Source organism: Tamandua tetradactyla, chromosome 5 (genome assembly GCF_023851605.1).
Source record: "Tamandua tetradactyla isolate mTamTet1 chromosome 5, mTamTet1.pri, whole genome shotgun sequence".
NCBI classification, from domain to species: Eukaryota; Metazoa; Chordata; class Mammalia; order Pilosa; family Myrmecophagidae; genus Tamandua; species Tamandua tetradactyla.
This window is the reverse complement of record NC_135331.1, coordinates 127,565,105-127,584,457: the sequence shown is the minus strand read 5'-3', so window position 1 is coordinate 127,584,457 and position 19,353 is coordinate 127,565,105. Positions and strand designations below refer to the sequence as shown.

The following is a 19,353-nucleotide window of genomic DNA, read 5'->3' as shown; positions in this document are numbered from 1 at the left end:
TAATATGGCCCACAAAGCCTAAAATATTTACTATCTGACCCCTTGCAAAAAAGTTTGCTAATATCTGATCTAAGATCAGAAATGTAGACTGAAGTCAGGAACTGGAAAAGACAGTCTCCTAGTGAATAAACTGGACCATGACCCTAGAATTATAGCCCAGCAAAAGAGGAGTCAAGAAAAAGAGCCAGGTGAAAGAAGGTGAAATAAGGAGTTTGCGAATGTCCTCACGCTGCAGGAGCACCCTTTTTGGTAACAGTGGACAAAACCGCACTGCAAAAGGTGATATACTGTTCTGAACAAATAGCCCTGCTCTCTCCCATGCTAGTTATCAGGATCAAGATGGTACTTTCTCAATGCAACTAACATAAAACTGTCTTGAAACTGAGTGCAAGGGTCCTAGATCCCCAACTGCCATTTCACACAGCGAGCCCCTGAGTCATCTCTGATTTCTGTCTGAAAATTCCCTACAGATCCAGCATTTCTCTCTGATATTTTTTCCAACTTCTCAGGCATACAGGACTCAGTCTATTCCCCCAATATATTAGGGAACTAGAAACCTTATGATGCCATTTGGGGTCTTGTATTCCCAGACACATCATAAAAGTGGTTTCTTGGAATTTGCTACATCTCCAGGGATGTACTAAGGTAGTTACCAATAAAAGGGTTATATAGGTGGCCTCTTCTCTTAGATCCCACAAACATAGTAAGGGGATCTGTTCCTACACCCACACCTGGAGAGGCAGATAACAAGGCCTACTTCTCACAGGCATCCCCTTGGTTAATAAGAACCCTTGGGTTACTTTCTCAGTTGACACTTCCACTTGGTCAGAGGAACATTTTCACCCCTAAATTTTGGGGGCAAAAACCCTAGGGTTGACTCATATCATCCTCTCAAATCTATTGTGTGTTTCCCTTAGTCATTTCAATTCCTTTCAGGGCCTTCAAACTTAAAAGCTGGAGTAGAGCCTTCTTTGCTGCTTTTGCTAGCACATCCTTTCCCTAAAGCAAGGAGCCCAGAATAACCTCTCACCTTGAATTGGGGCTAAAGGAACAAAGAACTAGGGGGAGAAAATGCTCAGGGGGAAATTGGGTAAGGCTTGGTTAATATTTCAAAAATATAATTCCACAGATACCAATTCTTTAAATTCTCCTTGTCTAAGCTATGGAATATGCCTTGATATCATGGGGCCAAGAATTGGTATCTGTGAGTACCTGCTTATTACACACATAAACACAGTTAAACGGCCAACATCTTGTGGGGAACATTTTTGCAATATACATGAGAGGTCAAAGTTAATACTTTCTATCAAAATTTGTTATAAATCAATACAAAGTAAGTAGAACATTGGTAAAGGACATGAAGTAGCAATTTACGAAAGAAAGAGTACAAATGGTATATGTTATGGTCAACTTCATGTGTCAACTTGACCAAGTGGTGGTACCTATTTCATTTCATAGAATTAGATCATGATCACATCAGCTACATCCACAGCTGATTCCATTTGTAATCAGCCGAGGGGAGTGTCTTCTGCAATGAGTGATGCTCAATCTAATCATTAGAAGCCTTTTAAGGAGGATTCAGAAGAGACAGGCTCTCTTTCTGCTTCAGCTCGTGAGCCTCTCCTGCGGAGTTCATCCAGACCCTCCAGTGGAATCGTCGGCTTCACAGCCTGCCCTGTGGATTTTGGACTCGGCGTTCCCACGGTCACATGAGACACTTTTATAAATTTTATATTTGTGAGTGTTTCCTGTTGATTCTGTTTCTCTAGAGAACCCTAACTAATACAGTATATACAAATGTATAGCACAAATATTAACAGCAAACAAATAAAGATAAAATTATCTAGGGATATTAATAGGAACACAGCTTTCTAAGCCACACTCCCTGTATACTGATATAGAACTCAGAATGTGAAGTGTGGGAATCTTCATTTTCAGTTAAGTACGCCCAACTAGGAACCAACTAAGGTCTGGATCTGACTGGTATTGAGGAAATTATGCCCACTCAGGAATATTAGAGTCTGACTAAATCAGGGCCACAAATGATCCTAGCCAGGAAGCTAAACTTCAAATTCTTTAAAATAAGAATCAGGATACTGACTTAAAGCAAAAACCACCAGCGCAATTTTAAGAAACGTACCACAACAATGCAAGATATTAATAATAGGATGATATAAGGGAAACCTATTTCATGCATGATTATTCTGTAAACCCATCACTTTTCTAATAAATGAAAAATAAAAAAAAAACAGCAACAAATAAATACAACTACATCTGGAGATGGTACCCTAACTGAGGTGACATTTCCTTTTCTACCTAATATGTTGCATCCAAGATTCCAAAGTATTTTCCTGCAGTAGACGTCCTCTATCCTACCTATACCAGAATTCTCCCTCAACCTCTTTTTTTTAGATAGAATTTTTGCCGATATTATTCAATTTCCAATATTTGGAATTTCCTTCTCATCTAGGAAGACTTTTCTTGTCTCAACTTGAAAAGGAGAAAATCACTGGTTTTCAGGTCTTTGGGTTTGTGCATGCTGTCCTGTTGATTACTTTACAGAATTCCACTGATATAATAGAAACTACAGTAACTGCCTAAATGAACATATGCCTCACAAAGAACCCAAATATCTGCATGGTGGTCCTATTAGTACATGCTCTCTATATGCATTCAGAGTGGGTAGCACAGTGATGATGTTCCATCATGTCTGTGACCACATTGTCCATAGACAAATGTGGGTCAAACACAATCTAAATGAAATTCACAGGAAACAGATTTGTTTAAAGTGGCTGTTCTGTGGTGACAATTGCACTTGCATTTATTATCCAAATGTAAACAAGATGTGCTATAAAGGAAAGGAGAATGAGAAATCATCCTGCCATCATGAGAAGATTCAATTTAGAACACTTCCATCATCTCTTGGCAGAAATATTACTGTGTTGGCTTCATTTTGGAGCAGATTGCTTTGATTTTTTCCCCCGTTCTAAAGTATGGGTGCCAAGCTGCATAACTAGCACATTAATGCCAATGTTTTTTAACTGACCAAAAAACAGTAAAAAAATTGTATTTTAGCAAACTATATTTGTGTTATAAGAATAGCTCCCACTGCTAAAACATAATTGGAAAGCCTTTATAAAAGTCAGTAGGAAAGTTCTGGTTTGTAAGATAAAAGAAAATACAGGTGTACTGTTTAATATTTTTCCTAACTTGCTCTGTTCCAAGATAATACTCATTCTGTTATCCTATGCTCAGTAACACTTAAAAATTTCCTCTATTCTTCAAATGTTGTGTTGTATCATAATTATCTATTTAGATGTTTATCTCAGCTCCTCAAGCATGAGCAATTTGAGGAAGTCATCTCTTACATTTTGGTACCTAGAATATATGTGCTAATATATGTTTGCTAAATAAAAGAATAATTTCATAACCAAGGAATAAAAGACCATCTTTATGTATTTAAATCTTACCAAAATATAAAAATGGTGCAACAAGTCATCTTACTCTACGTATAAAATGGACAATGTCAATAACATATGTCAATTTTTATGAAATATAGAATTCAATTAACATGTTAGAGAAAAATCCACACAATATGGATTCACATTAAATATTACCAGTTGACTTGCTTTTCTTTTTGTAGATGGTGGCAGAATTCTGTATAAAGTCGCTTACAGGTAAGTCTGATGCGGCTGACTCATACACAGCCTCTGCTGAAGTCAGCTTTAGCCTTCTTTATCCACAAGAATCATCTCACATCAAAAACAGTCGCAAGAAATGTAAATTTTTTAGAGGATTTTTGTAGGTTTTACTGCACATTCTGAGAATAAAGGGGAGGGTTTAAATGTACACCACACAGTAATCAGCTTAATTAACATTAGATTCTATATTTATGTTCTTCCCCAAGTCACTCTCTTGCCACACTGCTGTCCAAGATTCCTATGTCTCTCTCTTTCTGACCTTCTACCAACCCAGTGGCTTCACCCTCTGTGAAACCAGCACCTTCCAGTGGCCTCACGCACCACATCTTCTCCATTGTATGCATAGCCTTGACCCAGTCTCCACTTAGCCAACTTCTCTCTTGGATGACTAGAACACAGAGGACAGATCACCTTGCAAGTAAATTAAAAAAAAAAAATCTTCATCTTATTATGTATAAAACCTCTCATAAAGTAGTAATTAATTAAAATAAAGTTGATAATGGGTAGAAAGAAATTCACTTCAGTTATTTGGAGATTCTAAATAAAAAGTAATTATTAAAAATTGAGAATAAACCTTCAACAAAATCTAAGTGTTCAAAAAAAGATGAATATCTGCTATTTAAGAACCTTCTGTTAATTTGAATACTTCCATTATTCCTGTCCCAAATTTGTAGGATTTTTTAAAGATTTATTCTGTAGTAGACTGCATAGTTTGTAATAGTATAGGAAGAGATGTAGGATGTTTACCATTTAATTAATTCATTCAATTAACCATCTGATGTTCACAGATGGTAATCTTGAATCATGAAAACATGTGTGTCTGTCTTATTATCCTTGCAGGTATTCCTTACTTTAATATGTTCTTTTCTTAATTCAATATTTCCTTGATCATTTCTTGGCCAAAGTCCCCTTCCAGCTATCCTCTGTTTTCTTCTATGACATGCAGTAGCATTATACTAATTTATTCTTTGTCTCCCATTTTCATTATACTCCTTTGTGATACTCCTTTTCTCCCCCTTTCCTTATTCTATGAGCAGTTCTCCAGTCCAATCTTTGGAAAGTCTCCCTGATGGGAAATCTCAGATAAACGTGCCACCTGAAGGCGCACATGTCTTGGGAGTTGAGCAGAACTGTGAGACAATAGGTAAACACAGAAAAGTCATTTAGTCATTTGCTTACAGCTGGTACCAGAACATGTGTTGACTTACATAAAAAGAGATGCTGATCAAAACTGGGAAAAAATGTGGACAAAAGATTGAAATGTCTGTTATCAAAGCATGAAGCATTAGCAGGTTAGTGTTACAAGTAGTAAAAAATCAGAACACAGGGAATGGACAATCTTCAACAGTATTATCCTTGCTTACTCTAGAAGGGAGTTCTCTAAGTTCTGAGTCTCAGAAACAAATGATTTCAGAAACTCCAGACACCCCAGCACTAACTGACCTAGAGCCACCACTCATCTTAGTCTGGGTTGGGCATTCTGACAGCAAGTGATACAAGCTGGTAGTTTGAAGCTAAATGTACCCCAGAAATGCAGGTTCTTAAAGCTAACCCATTCCTGTGAGTAGGGACCCATTGGAAGTAGGATCTATTGCTGAGTGAGATCTTAAAGTTGAGATGTGACCCACTTCATTCAGGGTGGGTTTTAATCCTCCTACTGGAGTTCTTTATAAGAGGATAAACCACAGAGAAGACATAGAAAAAGCCCCCACAGAAGCCGAGAAACACAAGCTACAAGAGCAAAACGTGCAGAAGTTTAGTGAGGAAGACTCTGAAGCCAGAAGCTGAGGCAGCGAAACCTGGGAGAGAATGGAAGGACCGGCAGATGTCACCTCATGCCTGGCCATGTGATGGAGAAGCGGAGGATCACTGGTAGCTGGTCTTTGGGGAGAAAGCATTGTCTGTTGACGCCTTAATTTGGATATTCTCATGGCCTCAGAGTTGTAAACTCATAAATTAATAAATCCCCACTGTAAAAGCCAACCCATTTCTGGTATGATGAATTCTGTCAGCAGCAAATTAAACTAAAATATAAGTCTATTAGCATATCCTTATTTAAGGGGAATGTATTATTACCTCACAAATAAAATGCATAGGGCAATTAAATATCTTAAGGTTGAAAAGGCTTAATAATAGTAGTTTTCCAATAGCATTTTATAAATATTGCTGAGGGAAAAATGCCTTTTTTCTTTTATCACAATATTACAGGATCTCTTTGACTCTCAGTATTCAAAGAGCATAATTCATGCACTGTATAAAAGAAGGGTCATTAAAACTATGCCAACCCTACAGCAAAGCTTCCTCTTAATAAAAGTTCTAAGATCATTGTCAATAAAATCCCATTTGGATTTATTCTCTCTAAATTAATTAAAAAGGAACATGTGGGCTTTTTAAAGTATTATTTAATCTCCAACAATAGGCAAACACATTTCAATAGCATTCCTGATGATTCTGAAACATTCCTAGAGTAACAGTGTTGATTAGTGCTACAAAAGGATTTAATTGTATTGAATAGCTATGAATAAACAAAATGATTTTTATTTGGATATGTCTTTATTCAAAGGTTCAGAGTTATTTCTAAAATACCTAAAATAAACATTCAATTTGGGAGGGTGAACTTTCCTTCTTCTTCAGGCTATAGTTCCTTTCAGACAAATATTTTAAATTCCTACCCTAGGATAGGGCTTCATGATTTAGTAGATAAAAAAAAAAAGGCAAATCTTCACTTTTAAACTACCAAGCTACTAGAGTGAATTACACAAGTTACCAAGCAGCTCTAATAAAAGCAGATTGAAATCAGTACCATAAAAGAATGTGAATTGCTGTGGCATTACCAAAAAAGAAAAAATCAAATCTTACTGTGAGTCTCTTTGAGTTCACAAGTATCTTGGTCAAATATTAAAAGGTGCAAGTAATAAGTCCCCTCAATTTTTTTCACCAAAAGGGTGGAACTTATTAGCATGTATAAATTTTTCTCATGCAACACAAGGCCAGTCCTCAGAAGCAAATGGATCCAGAAACCAGATAATAAGAAATCAAAATTACTCTCTCTATCTCTCCAAAGGGACATGGTTTCTTGTTCCTACTTCTCTGCCACTCATTTTAATCTATTTTACTACATTATCTGCTTTCTCTATGTTAGCATGCATGGGACAACACATGGCTGGCCTGCACCTTAATTTTCATCACTTCGCAGTTCAAGAGCTAATAAAGACTGATCCAATGTCTCAGAGACACAGATATCCCGAATAGTAAACTAAGTGGCCCAGTCTAGGCAAGGTGTCCATTCTTATCCAAACTATGGCTAGTGGCTAAGGATTTTAGGATGCAATGAGACACACTGCTTTAGAGGAATGGGGAAATTTCCACACAAGGGAAACATATATTAGACTATTAATCCAAAATTTGTCTAAGACAACAAGATAGATGTTATCCAGGAGAGATTACCAATGGTAATCAGTAAACGAATTAGATTCTAAAGTCAGTGCACATTACAAAACCAAGTAAAGACAAGATTATCTTTGAAATACCTTAAATCACTTCATGTATGTGGTTTTATGTATGGAACCCTACAATCTGGTAGAAGGCTTTGGTGACAAATAGAAAGTAAAACCCTGACATGATTAAACTACAAGAAGGGAAAATTGTCATCTCGCAAATGGCTCCAGGGTTTGTTAATCAGTTGTTTAATGACATCATAGACACTAAATTCAGTTCATCTTTCTGTTCCACCATCCTTAGCATGTGTGACTGTCCTGAATTAGTATCTACCTTCTCACAAATAGCCACAGCAAGAAAAAAAATGTGAAAATAAACCTAGAGTTCCCCAAGTCCAATGAACTCCAGAATTTATTAATCATGGAAACAAATTGGTGTGTACTATTTATTGACATCTGGCGACCTAATGACTTGGAATATTCATTGGGAACTTGTCGAGGATGCACAAGAAACCACAATAGATGAAATTTTAAAAATTAAGTAAAATTGTTATTTTATTCCAAATAGGAATGATGTTAATACATCTAGGCAGCTTGGGGAAAAAAATCATTTGGATAAGATTGGAGAATTATTTTACTGGCCCAGTTATTTTATTGTTTATCTTACCTCAGGGAATCTGATGCCTGAAAGAAGTGTAGGAGACCCAAAAATGGTAGCTGAGGGTGCCTCTTCTCTGGAACATCAAAAGAGTCACATACTAGCTACCTTTTTGTGTCTGTTAACACTAGATTCCTGCAAGCCTCTGGGAAACAGCACTGCTCTACTCTGTGGAAATTTGCCTTCAGGAAGCAAGATAGTTTTTTATTTTATTTTATTTAAAAATTCTTGATAACATATCCTATTACAAATTCTACTATATTTTTGAGGTAAAAATTTGTTTACTGAATTTACTATAAACTCCTTGAGATCAGGTCTTTGACTATAATCCACAGCATCAAGCTGAGGTTAAGGTCATTCTACTCTAAAATTGTCCAGGGAATGACACTTTCTCTGTTCTCTATATTTACCCAAGTCACAATATTTTGTCCATTGCCTTATACTGCACATAATATCCTCAGTAACTGAACAATATGGTCCCCTTGTAAAATGGCACAAGGCAACAAATATCAAAGGCTTGATGCTAAAATGGAACAGAGTATATATCATCAGTTCTCAAGGAAGTAGACCATAACTCCTCATTCTTTAAGTGGGGACTATAACAGTGACTTCCTTACAGATAAAACAGTACAGAAATGGGGGAGAGGGCTTTTCAGGTTGCAACCTGACAATTGCTACCTCATCTGGGTGATCAAGTTTAATATCAAAAGCAGTAAGTCATGTTGATAGTATATACCCTTGATATGATATGAGGAAAATGGCACTTTACCTCTTAATATTCCTCCTGAAAATATGTGACACCAGTCTAATCATGAAATAAAATCAGCAAATCTCAATAGTGGGTCATTCTACAAAACACACCTGCTCGGTACTCCTCAAAACTGTCAGAGCCAAGAGGAGCCTAAGGAGAAATGTAATGTTGTAGCCTGGATGGAATCCCGGAACAGAACAAAAGACATTAGGTTCAAACCAGGGAAATGCAAATAAAAATGGACTATTGTTAATAATATATCGACACTGGTTCATTAAGTGTAACAAATGTACCATACTAATTTATATAAGATGTTAATAATAGGAGAAGCAGGGCTATGATAATTCTCTGTACTATCATTGCAATTTTTTGGTAAATATAAAAAGCCATTTAAAAAAATAGAGTTTATTTTAAAAACTTAAACAAAGTTGCATATGTCTTTCATAATAGATTATTTTTTATAAAGAATTAGTAGGACATTTTAGAGAATGTGTGGGCCTGCAGAAGGGAGGGTCGAGGGAAGAAGAGAAATGCAATCATGAAATTACACAAGCTTATGGCCTTTCAATAGATTATCACCCCCAATGGAAGAATATATCAAGATCTGCGATCCACTGTTCTAGTTTACTAGCTGTCAGAATGTGTTATTCCAGAAAAAGAACAGGTTTTAAAAAGAAGAATTTATTTGTCTAAGGCCATGAAAATGTCCAATATTAAAGCAAGGCTATAAAAATGTGCAAATTAAGGCACCAACAAGAGGTTACCTTCACCCAAGGAAGGCCGATGAAGTTCAGGGTTTCTCTCTCAACTGGAAAGGCACATGGCGAACATGGTGACATTTGCTAGCTTTCTCTCCAGGCTTCTTGTTTCATGAAGCTCCCCCAGGGGCATTTTCTTTCTTCCTCTCCAAAGGTCTCTGGCTGTGTGGGCTTTTGTGGTTCTCGTGGCTCTCAAGCTTTTTCCAAAATGTTTCCTCTGTTAAAGGATTCCAGTAAACAAAACAAGACCCACCTGGAATGGGTGAGTCATTTCTCATTTAATCAAAGGTTAATACCCACAATTGGGTGGGTATCATCTCCATGGAGATAATCTAATCAGGTGTACAGTTTATAGTGCCAAATAGGGATTAAAAGAAACAGCTGCCTTCAGGAGATGGATCAGGATTAAAACATGGCTTCTCTAGGTTCATAATCCTTTCAAACCAGTACAATTACGAAAAGTTAATTCATGTTTTTTCCATGGTAAAAGTGAATAAAAGCTGAGGCTGGGTTCAGGACTGTTATTCCAGTGGAGCCAAATGGTGCATGGGTTTAGGCAAATGCTACCCAATATCAGATCTCCTCTCATCGCTGCCTGTGGGCACACTGTTGGCAAGGAAGGGAACAGCAGGAAGATGGCTAATACTGATTTACAGATCTGGTAGAATAACAAAGTAACCCAAACTTGCACTTTATCTTCTCCTAGAGTTTTGCTCCTCAAAAACAATAGACTCACAACCTTTTCTTGAATTAAAAAAAAAGTCTAAACTATAGACATGTTCTTTGCAAACAAATACACACAACAAACACAAAGAAATGAGATAAAGGGGTAAAGGATGAGTTTACTCAGAGTTGGCTCAACTACTTGGTGTGCTGGTTACAGAAAGAGAACTCTATTTTTTCTCTTGCAAATTTTACAAACCTTGGAAAGAGGGATTGAAGGGAGGTGCATGATATTGTTAGAAATAGCTAAAAACTGTAATCTAGATGCCTGATTCCCCATGATGTATGAGGAACATTTTAGAGGCTCTGAAAGGCCTATCATGGGGAAACCTATTCAATTTTGTTTAACTCAGGCTTTTTTTGAAGAGTCATTTTCCTGGCTATCCCACCAAGATTAATGGGGTAGAATGCATTCTGTGAAAATCACCCTAGGTTAGAAGTTGTAAAAAAAAAAAAAAAAATAGAGTTAGATCATGGCTGTATGTGAGTGAACATATTTACTTTACAGATAATCCCCAATGTACTAATAGGTATTGGGCCTTACTAAACACTCTGTATGTCCCTACTAAGAACTCCCAGACTAGGTTTGCAACAACCAGCAGAGAAAGCGGTTGCTCTTCCCTTTCTAGGAGCTCCTTTCTCGGAGAGAGGACACTCACTACAGGACTGCAGTGTCAATATCTGTGCACAGTTCTAAAGATTTGGGGCTTCCTTGCTTTTTGGCTTATCTGTGTCACTGCTCCCTCCGACTCTTCACTGATAATTTGCTTTTAACCATCTGCCTTTGTCCATGCCGCTTCTATTCCAGCAGTGTCAGTTGCAAAAATGGCTTCACCCCTGCACTCTATAAGTTCTCACGATGAATGGGATGTTTTCTCCGTTAAAAGAATTATTTTAAGGGAGTTCTATAACTAAAGGCCTTAAAGGATTGATATATATTACCACCTATTCATCCATTTGACAAATCTTTGTTGAGTATTTACCATGTACATTCCAGCCACTGAAGATACAGCAGCGAATCAAACGAGGTTCTTTCCTTTGTGGAACCTGCATTCTGGCATAGGAGACATATTAAGTAAGCAAATAACATGAAAGAGGACTTTAAATGGCATAAAGGAGAAGTGAAACAAGGTAATGAGGATAGGAATTGATAAGGGCGATGCTATTTTATACAGTGTTGTGAGGGAAGATGCATTAATAAAGTGACATTTGAGTAAAGACCTATAAGAAATAAAGGAGCTGGCCATACAAAAGCCACAGGTAAAAGGGTCCCAGTGTGAGTGTACGGTTAGGACAAAGACTCTGAGGTTGGAGAGTGTCTGGCATGTTCTAGGAATAGCAGAGGCAGCTAGGGTAGTGGAAACAATGCATTAAGCGCAGGTGAGGGTGTAGGGGGTCGGATTTTGTAAGAGATGAGAGCAGAGCACTCAGTTCTGGAGCAAGGCAACATCACAATGGTGTTGTTTGCCATGGTTAAAACTTAGAATTTTACTTTGATTCTAAATGGGAAGCCATTTTAGAAATATTTATTATTTAAAAACACTATATTAAAGTCATATGAATGTTCAGATATATCTGATTTAACTATTTTCCTTTTCATAGCAAAAACCCCAAACACAGGAATTTCTGAGAAGTTAAAATGATGCAATCGTACTCCTCAAAACTAAATTCTGAACATCTTGTTCTCTAGTTCAATATTCTCCTTTTTAATCTTAGCAGCTCCAGAATGCTGCTGTGTTTTCCAAGTTTTGTGGTATTTTTTTCCCCATTTTTACCTCAAAAAAGGATTGCACATTCGCAGGTTTTGCAATGACTTTGAACTCTGCCACATCTGGCTAATTATTTTATATTTTGATTAATCATTCATAGAGGGTCTTTCTTTTAGGTTTTCATTTCAGTCCTCAAATTCTCAAATCCTTGGGTTTGTATGGGCTGACCTACTTAGGTTTCTCATTTTCCACAATTGTTATAATTTAAGAGTTTCCCTTCTTACAAGAGTTCCTTCCTTCCCTGAGTTATCCTCTGTCTTCAATACTTCCTTGTCCTTGAAAAATTTAATTTATGAAACAAATCTACAGGATAACAAAGGAATCTTTTCCCATCAGCCAAGGTTGTTTGCCAGCCAGGAAACCCTCAGGGCCCATAAAGTTACTATGATATCTTGGTTAAGATCTGAGAGATCTAGAATTTACTTCCTTCTAGTGGGAAATATATAGATGTAGAAATATTACTGTGTTTTCAAATTCACTCCCAAATATGGGCATATCGGTATTTTATTTTGGAATGTGTTGCATATTAGTTTAGCAGAAAGAATTCCAAAGTCTGCCACCAATCCTTTCTTTGTGTCACTTAACACTGAAGCACTAAAAATAATTACAATAACTGGATATATCCAGAGATCATGAGCAATAATAGAAACTGAAAGTTGCAAAAATTTAAAGCAGTTAAATGAACAAATCTTTGAATTGTTTAAAGTTAAAAATTATGTTAAGAATAAATAGTTGCAAAAATTGGCAACCAGAATCCCCCAGAATTTTGACTAGAGAAAAAGATCATATGAATGAGTTTATTTTGTTACTTTAACTTAAAGGAACTCATCTATTATTAAAATCAATCCAGAGAAAAACAAAAAGACACATTCTTTATGTCAAAACATACAAACCCTGTTGCTTATTTGAAATAGGTGGATTTCCAGTATTTCTTTGAAATTCTTTTCATTGCATTTTTTTAAAACTAGTAACAATGATGTATAAAATATATCTATGACAACTCTCATTTCATAAACTTTGCTTCTCATTTTCACATTGAAATATGGTGGATGCCAATAATTTCAAAAGGAATCTCAGTGCATGGTTGTCAGAAAGAAATTTTAACTAAAGCCAAGAGGGGAGTTTAAAATGGGACCATGAGGGGAATGCAAGGGTAGTTCAGTAGTGGAATTCTCAGCTGCCATCTGGGAGACCTGGGTTCGATTCCTGGCCTATGCACTTCCTGAAAAACAAGCAAACAAAGAATGAAAGAAAGAACAAACCAAGAAAAATTCAACAAATGTTGCTGCAATAACAGGATACTCACATGGAAAAAGAATATGTGACCCCTACCATACAGCATACAAAAACATAAAACCTCAAAAAGGGACCATGAGCAAAATGTAACAATACCATTCATTTGTTCATTTGTTCAAAGACAGTTGAGCACCTATTCTTTCCTGATCCTCTGCTGGGCCAAACGAGGGATGGAAAAAGAGCACGTTTCTAGACATCAAGCAGCTTAACAAAAGTGGTAGAGACTATTGTGTACAATAACAAAGTACATAGCAGGAATTGAAAGGTATGATGAGTGACAACTAAAACATCAAGGACTTCTAGGGAAGCAGAAATCAATTCCAGTTGAGAAAAAAGAAATTTGCATAGTAGAATGTTCCTGCCACTGCTTGTAAATAGAATAATGATAATTATCATAGCTAAGTTAATAATCATCTAAATGGACTGCAAGGAAAATAGAGCAGCAGTGATCAAAATGGATTCTCTGGATCCTGTTAGAATCTTAGTAAAATGGTGTCAGGTGAAAGGTGACAGGGAACCAGTGACTAAGAGACGCATGTTTATGTGATTATGATTTGCAAGTGAATCACAGATCACATCCTCATCAATCTAATTTCAAAGAACATTATGTTATTTTAAGTTAAGTATTGTATGTTTAGATTATCAATTCTTTTTTAATTTTTAAGGAAGCTACTTATGTCTAATTTATGCAACTTGTATGCCAAAATCTTGAAACATTAAAGTTGCTCAGTCACAGCTACAAAACAACTAGCATGAAACCTAAGGGTATAAAATAAAATATTTTACTAGAATTTTAAAAGCCTAGTTAGCATTTAACACACAAATGTATATAATGATGATGATGATGATGATAATGAATATGACTCATGATAAAAGAGTCATGTAGAAATTAAATTAATGATGGTTTTAAAACATGAAGTGATCATTTCAAGGGAAGAAGACTAGTTTTTTGTGACCATATGCTGCAAATCCAAACTAGTGATAGAGGCTATTAAGAGGGCAAAAATCCTACTGTGCTTCTGTCACTTATCAGGCATTCAGGGGTTCTCCAATACCTAAGCGTAGCATCACCCACCTCTCAGCATGGGATACAAGGTCTCCCACACTCTTTGCACTATCTGCTCTTCTAGCATACAACTCCTCTATCCTTGATTTTACAAGGTTACCTGTTCTTCCTAAGTAGTGTTGGGCTTTCCTTATCTTGTCTTTTGCTTCCTGAAGTATGGACCCTTCTCAACATCTCTGGATGGTTTAAGTCTATCTATCCATTGAGGCCAAACAAATGCTACTTTTTCATTAAGTAAAATAGTCTCAGCTACTGCAGTCTTAAGTTTGACTAGATATCATGCAAGCATGCTTTACCATTCACAAATCACTTATGAAAGAGCATCTCAGGTCAAGGAATACTCAGAGCACTCAGTTACCAGCTGTGCTGGGACCCCAAGTTTAGTGGACTAGGCACAAGAGAAGAAAGCTAGGACAAAGTAGATCAAGAAGAACAGAGAAATTGACATGTACAGCTAGCTCGTGTGTGTGTCTGTGTGTGTGCGTGCACGTGTGGCTGGGAGCATGGAGAATGGGAACAAGGATGGAGAGGGTTATTAGGAATCCAGTGCAGGGGTGTGGCATGTGGCAAAGTAAGGCTTGGTTTTGACAGGGGTCAATATCTTAGCAGTTGGAATAATCCATTGGAATTTATGGGCCAAGAGATCAGTTCTTAAAAAGATCCGCCTTCCCAGATCAACGTTGTTTAAGAGTTATGCAAGGTGTCAAGATCCCAACCTAATTGGCTTCAATTTGGGACAGTCCTTACTGTCCATAGAGGTCTTCAGTTCTACAAGTAAATAAATATTAGCTAATTATATAAACTAGGTCAATAAAGGTGAAGGTGGAGAAGTTTCTCTTGACATCCCCAAACTATACACCCAACAATAATTCCAGTCTCCCCCACCTCCTTTCCACATCGAAGACAGTAAATCAAACAAATTAATAACAGCAAAAACAAAAGCCTACAGGTCTTCTGTCAAAAGCACATCAAGAACATCACAGTAGGCTTCTTTCGGTTATTATAAACTATCTCCTATGTGATTATCACCATGGAAAATAGAATCGCTTCAGCACAAGATAGTTTTATAAGGCAAGAATGGTTTATCTAATTTTGGAGAAATGTATATATTTTTTCAGAACATCTGCTCATTACTTATGTATTGGAAAACTTTCAAAAATATTCAGGGTCCGTCCTTTCCTAAGAAAGACACTGAAATTTCTAAAATGAAAACTTGAAGTAATGAAATTGCATATTAATCTAACAGATTCCCATTGATTTTAAAAACAAATAGAAGACAATTTTTTCAGGATTTTGTATGATTGGTTTGCTGCTAATTTGATAATTTAAAGATCCTAAATAAGAAAGAAGTATGTCAAATTCATAATGCTTTCACTTTACTATAAAGAATTAGATGGTATAATCAGTAGCAATTGTTACATTAATATCAATAGGTCCTTTTGTTATTTAATTTTTATTTGCATAATTTAAAGCTTTCAATTACTGAATTCAGCAACCTAGGCCTTTTCTCTAATATGAAAATAAAATGTTCTTGTTAGGTATATTGACCACAGCTAGCCTACTACAAGAAAGTTTATTTTTTAATGCTTCTTAATAGTGAATGATTTTATCTAAATGTTTTAAAATACTATTGAAAATATTAAAATACTATGACTAAGCTTATTAATATGTAATTATCAACTTCACTGAGATTGATAAATAAAGCTCCCCGGTAAAAGGTACAATTTAGTGTTTTTTAGTTTACTCACAGAATTGTCCAACCATCACCACCATATAATTACAGAACATTTTCATTAGCCCTAAATGAAACTCTGTTAACCGTTATAAGTTGCTTCTCATCCTCTACTTCCCCTAGTCTGTCAACCACTAATCTACTTTCTGTTCATATGAGATTAGTCTATTTGAGACATTTAATATAAATGAAATCATGCAACACGGGGCCTATTGCATGTGACTCCTCTCACTTAACATAATATTTTCATGTTTGTTGTAGCTTGTATCAGTAACTTGTTCTTTTTTATGGTCAAATAATATTCCACTGTATGCATTTATGCCATTTTGATAATAAACTCATCAGCTGATGCACATTTTGGTTGTTTCCACATTTGGCTATTATATACAATGCTGCTATGAACATTTGTACACATTCTTGTTTGGACATATGGTTACATACATAGCAGTGGAATTGCTGGGTCATATGGTTATTCTGTGTTTCACTTTTTGAGAAACTGCCAACCTGTTTTCCATAGCAGCTGTACCATTTTACAAGCCCACCAGAAATGTGTCAGAGTTGTATTAGTCAGGTTCCCTAGGGAAACAGAACCAATAGGGTATGTGTGTTTGTGTGTATGTAAATATTACGAGGTGTTTTTTAAGGAATTGACTCATGTGACTATGGGATGGGCAAATTCAAATTTTGTAGAACAGGCTCTAAGTTGAGAACTCCAATGAAGATTTTCAGTGAATTCCCCAGGAGAAACTGGCTGGCTGAAGTAGAAATGGAAATTCTCCCTTCTGACTGCTGAAATCATCACTTCTCATTTTAAAGCCTTCAACTGATTGAATGAAACTTCTCTCATTGTTGAAGGCAATCTCTTCAGTTGATTAGAGATATAATCAGCCACAGATGCCATCAACTTACTGATGATTTAAGTTCACAAAATATCCTCACAGTAACAGCTCAGTGCTTGCTTAACCAAACACCATCACCTGGCCAAGTTGATCCACATGAACTTAACCATAACAGTCCACACCTTTGCAACTTGGCTGCATACACATCTCCTTAACTCATACTTAATTTCTAAATAAGAACAATAACAGTCATATTTTCATTTAACCATACACAGCTGCCCTGTATGTAACCAGAAACACACTAACTCTCTCCAAAATAGGGTTTAAGTCCTTGGGTAATATTCACTCCTAAATTTGATATCCTATAACTTAAATGCTACAACATGAAACTAATAAAACAATGTCATATGATAAGGGGTTAAGTTAAGGAAGAAAACAAAGATATTTGCTTTGTGTACATATACAAACATACTCATAATAAAAGAAGAAATATTCATAACAATTACAGTCCTTATTTCTATAACTGGTCACATGGTCATAGCTTGTATTTGTAACTAACTACCTTTCTTCACTATCCATTCCACGTTCTTTTACTCTCTGGCAGATTCATATCTTAAGATTTGGTAGCTCAGGTTTGGTAGCAAACTGAAAGAAAGCACAAGGAGTCTCTGGTAGAGTGGTCATCTTTAATCATTCTCTCCACTCCGCTCTATCCTCTCTCTCTCTCTCTTTCTCTTTCATTCCCCCTTGAGGCTTACAGAGCAATAGTTCCTTATACCCTAAATTACACAAAAGTGGCACTTTACTAACAGGTGACATCATTCGTGGGATACATGTTTGGATACATGTTACATGATTGGTTACATAATAGGTACTATGTTATGGCTACATAAGCTATACTGGATCATGTCTCCCCAGAACTTCAGACCTGGAAGCGCTTATGGCGATCATCTTAGCAGGCTGTTTATAATAAGCAATTTCTCGAGCCCCTCCTTTGAAGGGAAACAACACTCTCTTAATTCAGCACATTATGGATCTGTAAAATGTCTCAAGTCTGGGACGTAATTGAGGGACCATGACTCTCTGCTTTAGTGATTCAAGTTAGACTTTATTTGCTTGACTGAGGACTCTTGTGCTTATACAAATCATGTAAGAATTTGATAGACTGCTTATCTATTTCACTTCTAGGTATCCATGATGAATTAGCCAATGCCATAGGTCTCTGCCAGTCAGACTGTTCTGATTACTGCTCTGTCTCTGCTGTCCATTTTGGTAGCTGCACCTATCTTGTCTTTGGTGATCAAGTGCTGTCACTAGGCTTCTGCCAATCTGGGATCTTATCATCCCTGTTGTGTTTAAGTGTGTCCTCTGGACATTCCTGGGATAACTGAGCAGGACTTCCATGGTAAATGCACTCTAACATTGAAGTTTCTCTAATGCATCACCACATCCACATTGTACCAGGGAAGTTCTTTCATTTTTATTTCAGGCCATGTAGGCCACCTTTTCATCCATGCTTCAACCAACCACCAGAACAAACTGTTAGAGCCCTTTTTAATTTCTTGAGCTACAACACTGGATCCAGACTTTCTGTTTAGTGGGCCCATATCAATAAATTCAGCCTGATCCAACTTTGTATTCCTTCCACCGTTATCCACACCCTTAAACTGGAAAGCTTAACCAATTCTTTTGGAGTATGGCAAACCTTTCATGGGTCACACTTCTCATGGGACCCTCATCTTTTGGGACCAATTGGGACTTCAGTCTAGTTATAGGTCTGGATGGAAAGAGGGGTCATGGGGATGGATTATGAGAAGATTTAGAAGTGTTTTACAAACCACGTACCGTCTTTTTTTTTTTTATTATAGCCATCTTATTGGCCAAGTGGTTTCTCATTGTGGTTTTGACTTACATTTCTCTAACAACTAATGATTCTAAGAATCTTTTCATGTGCTCATTGGAAATTTGTACACTTCTTTTTTTTTGCATGGGCAGGCTTCAGGAATCAAACCCGGGTCTCTGGCATGGCAGGTAAGAATTCTACCACTGAGCCACCCTGTATACCTCTTTTGAATTAAATGTCTATTCCAATCCATTGCCCATTTTTAGTTGGTTTATTTATCTTTTTATTGTTGATTTGTCAGCGTTATTTATATACTCTGGATACAGGTTCCTGATCAGACATATAATTTGCAAATATTTTCTACCATTTAATGAATTGTCTTTTCACTTTCTTCATGGCATTTTTTTAAGCACAAAAGTTTTAAATTTTGATAATGTTTAACTTTTCTGTTCTTTCATTTGTTACTTATGCTTTTGTGGTCATATGTAGATCTAACCAGATAATGTGTAAAGTCTTTTCTAGCCCTAAAGTAACATAACACCATGATTCTATATACAAAATCACCATCTTTGCTTTAGAATCAACACCTCTCATTCTATAATGGATGCTAAAAATCCAAGATAGAAATATCTTTTGATGGTGCTTGGGTTTTTTTTCTCTTTTTAACAGTTTTCATAAAATGTGTCACCATCATTCTCCAATCATCTTTTGAGGTACTTATTGGTCTCCTCCCTAAGGTGTTCCCAGCATTTAATTCCTCCCATCATTCTTTATTTTTCT

At 36.5% G+C, this 19,353-nt stretch overlaps 1 protein-coding gene and 1 long non-coding RNA gene across 23 annotated transcripts in view; one reads left to right on the top strand and one right to left on the bottom strand.

Annotated features, from left to right (window-relative positions):
* The window catches only part of LOC143684847 (uncharacterized), a 380,663-nt gene that overhangs the window by 138,672 nt on the left and 222,638 nt on the right, over positions 1–19,353 (bottom strand). The gene's annotated exons all lie outside the window — the stretch shown is intronic.
* The window catches only part of LOC143684845 (uncharacterized), a 63,772-nt gene that overhangs the window by 19,697 nt on the left and 24,722 nt on the right, over positions 1–19,353 (top strand). For 5 of the 17 annotated variants that reach the window (XR_013176197.1, XR_013176200.1, XM_077162209.1 and 2 more), the window contains exons 2-3: positions 1,610–1,704; positions 18,726–18,761. Coding sequence is in view for 6 of the 17 variants with exons in the window: in XM_077162209.1 (XP_077018324.1) it covers positions 1,610–1,704; positions 18,726–18,761 (131 nt within the window). In the remaining 11 variants the exon portion in view is untranslated. Of the gene's footprint in view, positions 1–1,609; positions 1,738–18,725; positions 18,762–19,353 lie in introns of all 17 variants that reach the window. The other 12 variants (XR_013176199.1, XR_013176198.1, XM_077162211.1 and 9 more) reach the window with 4 other exon arrangements.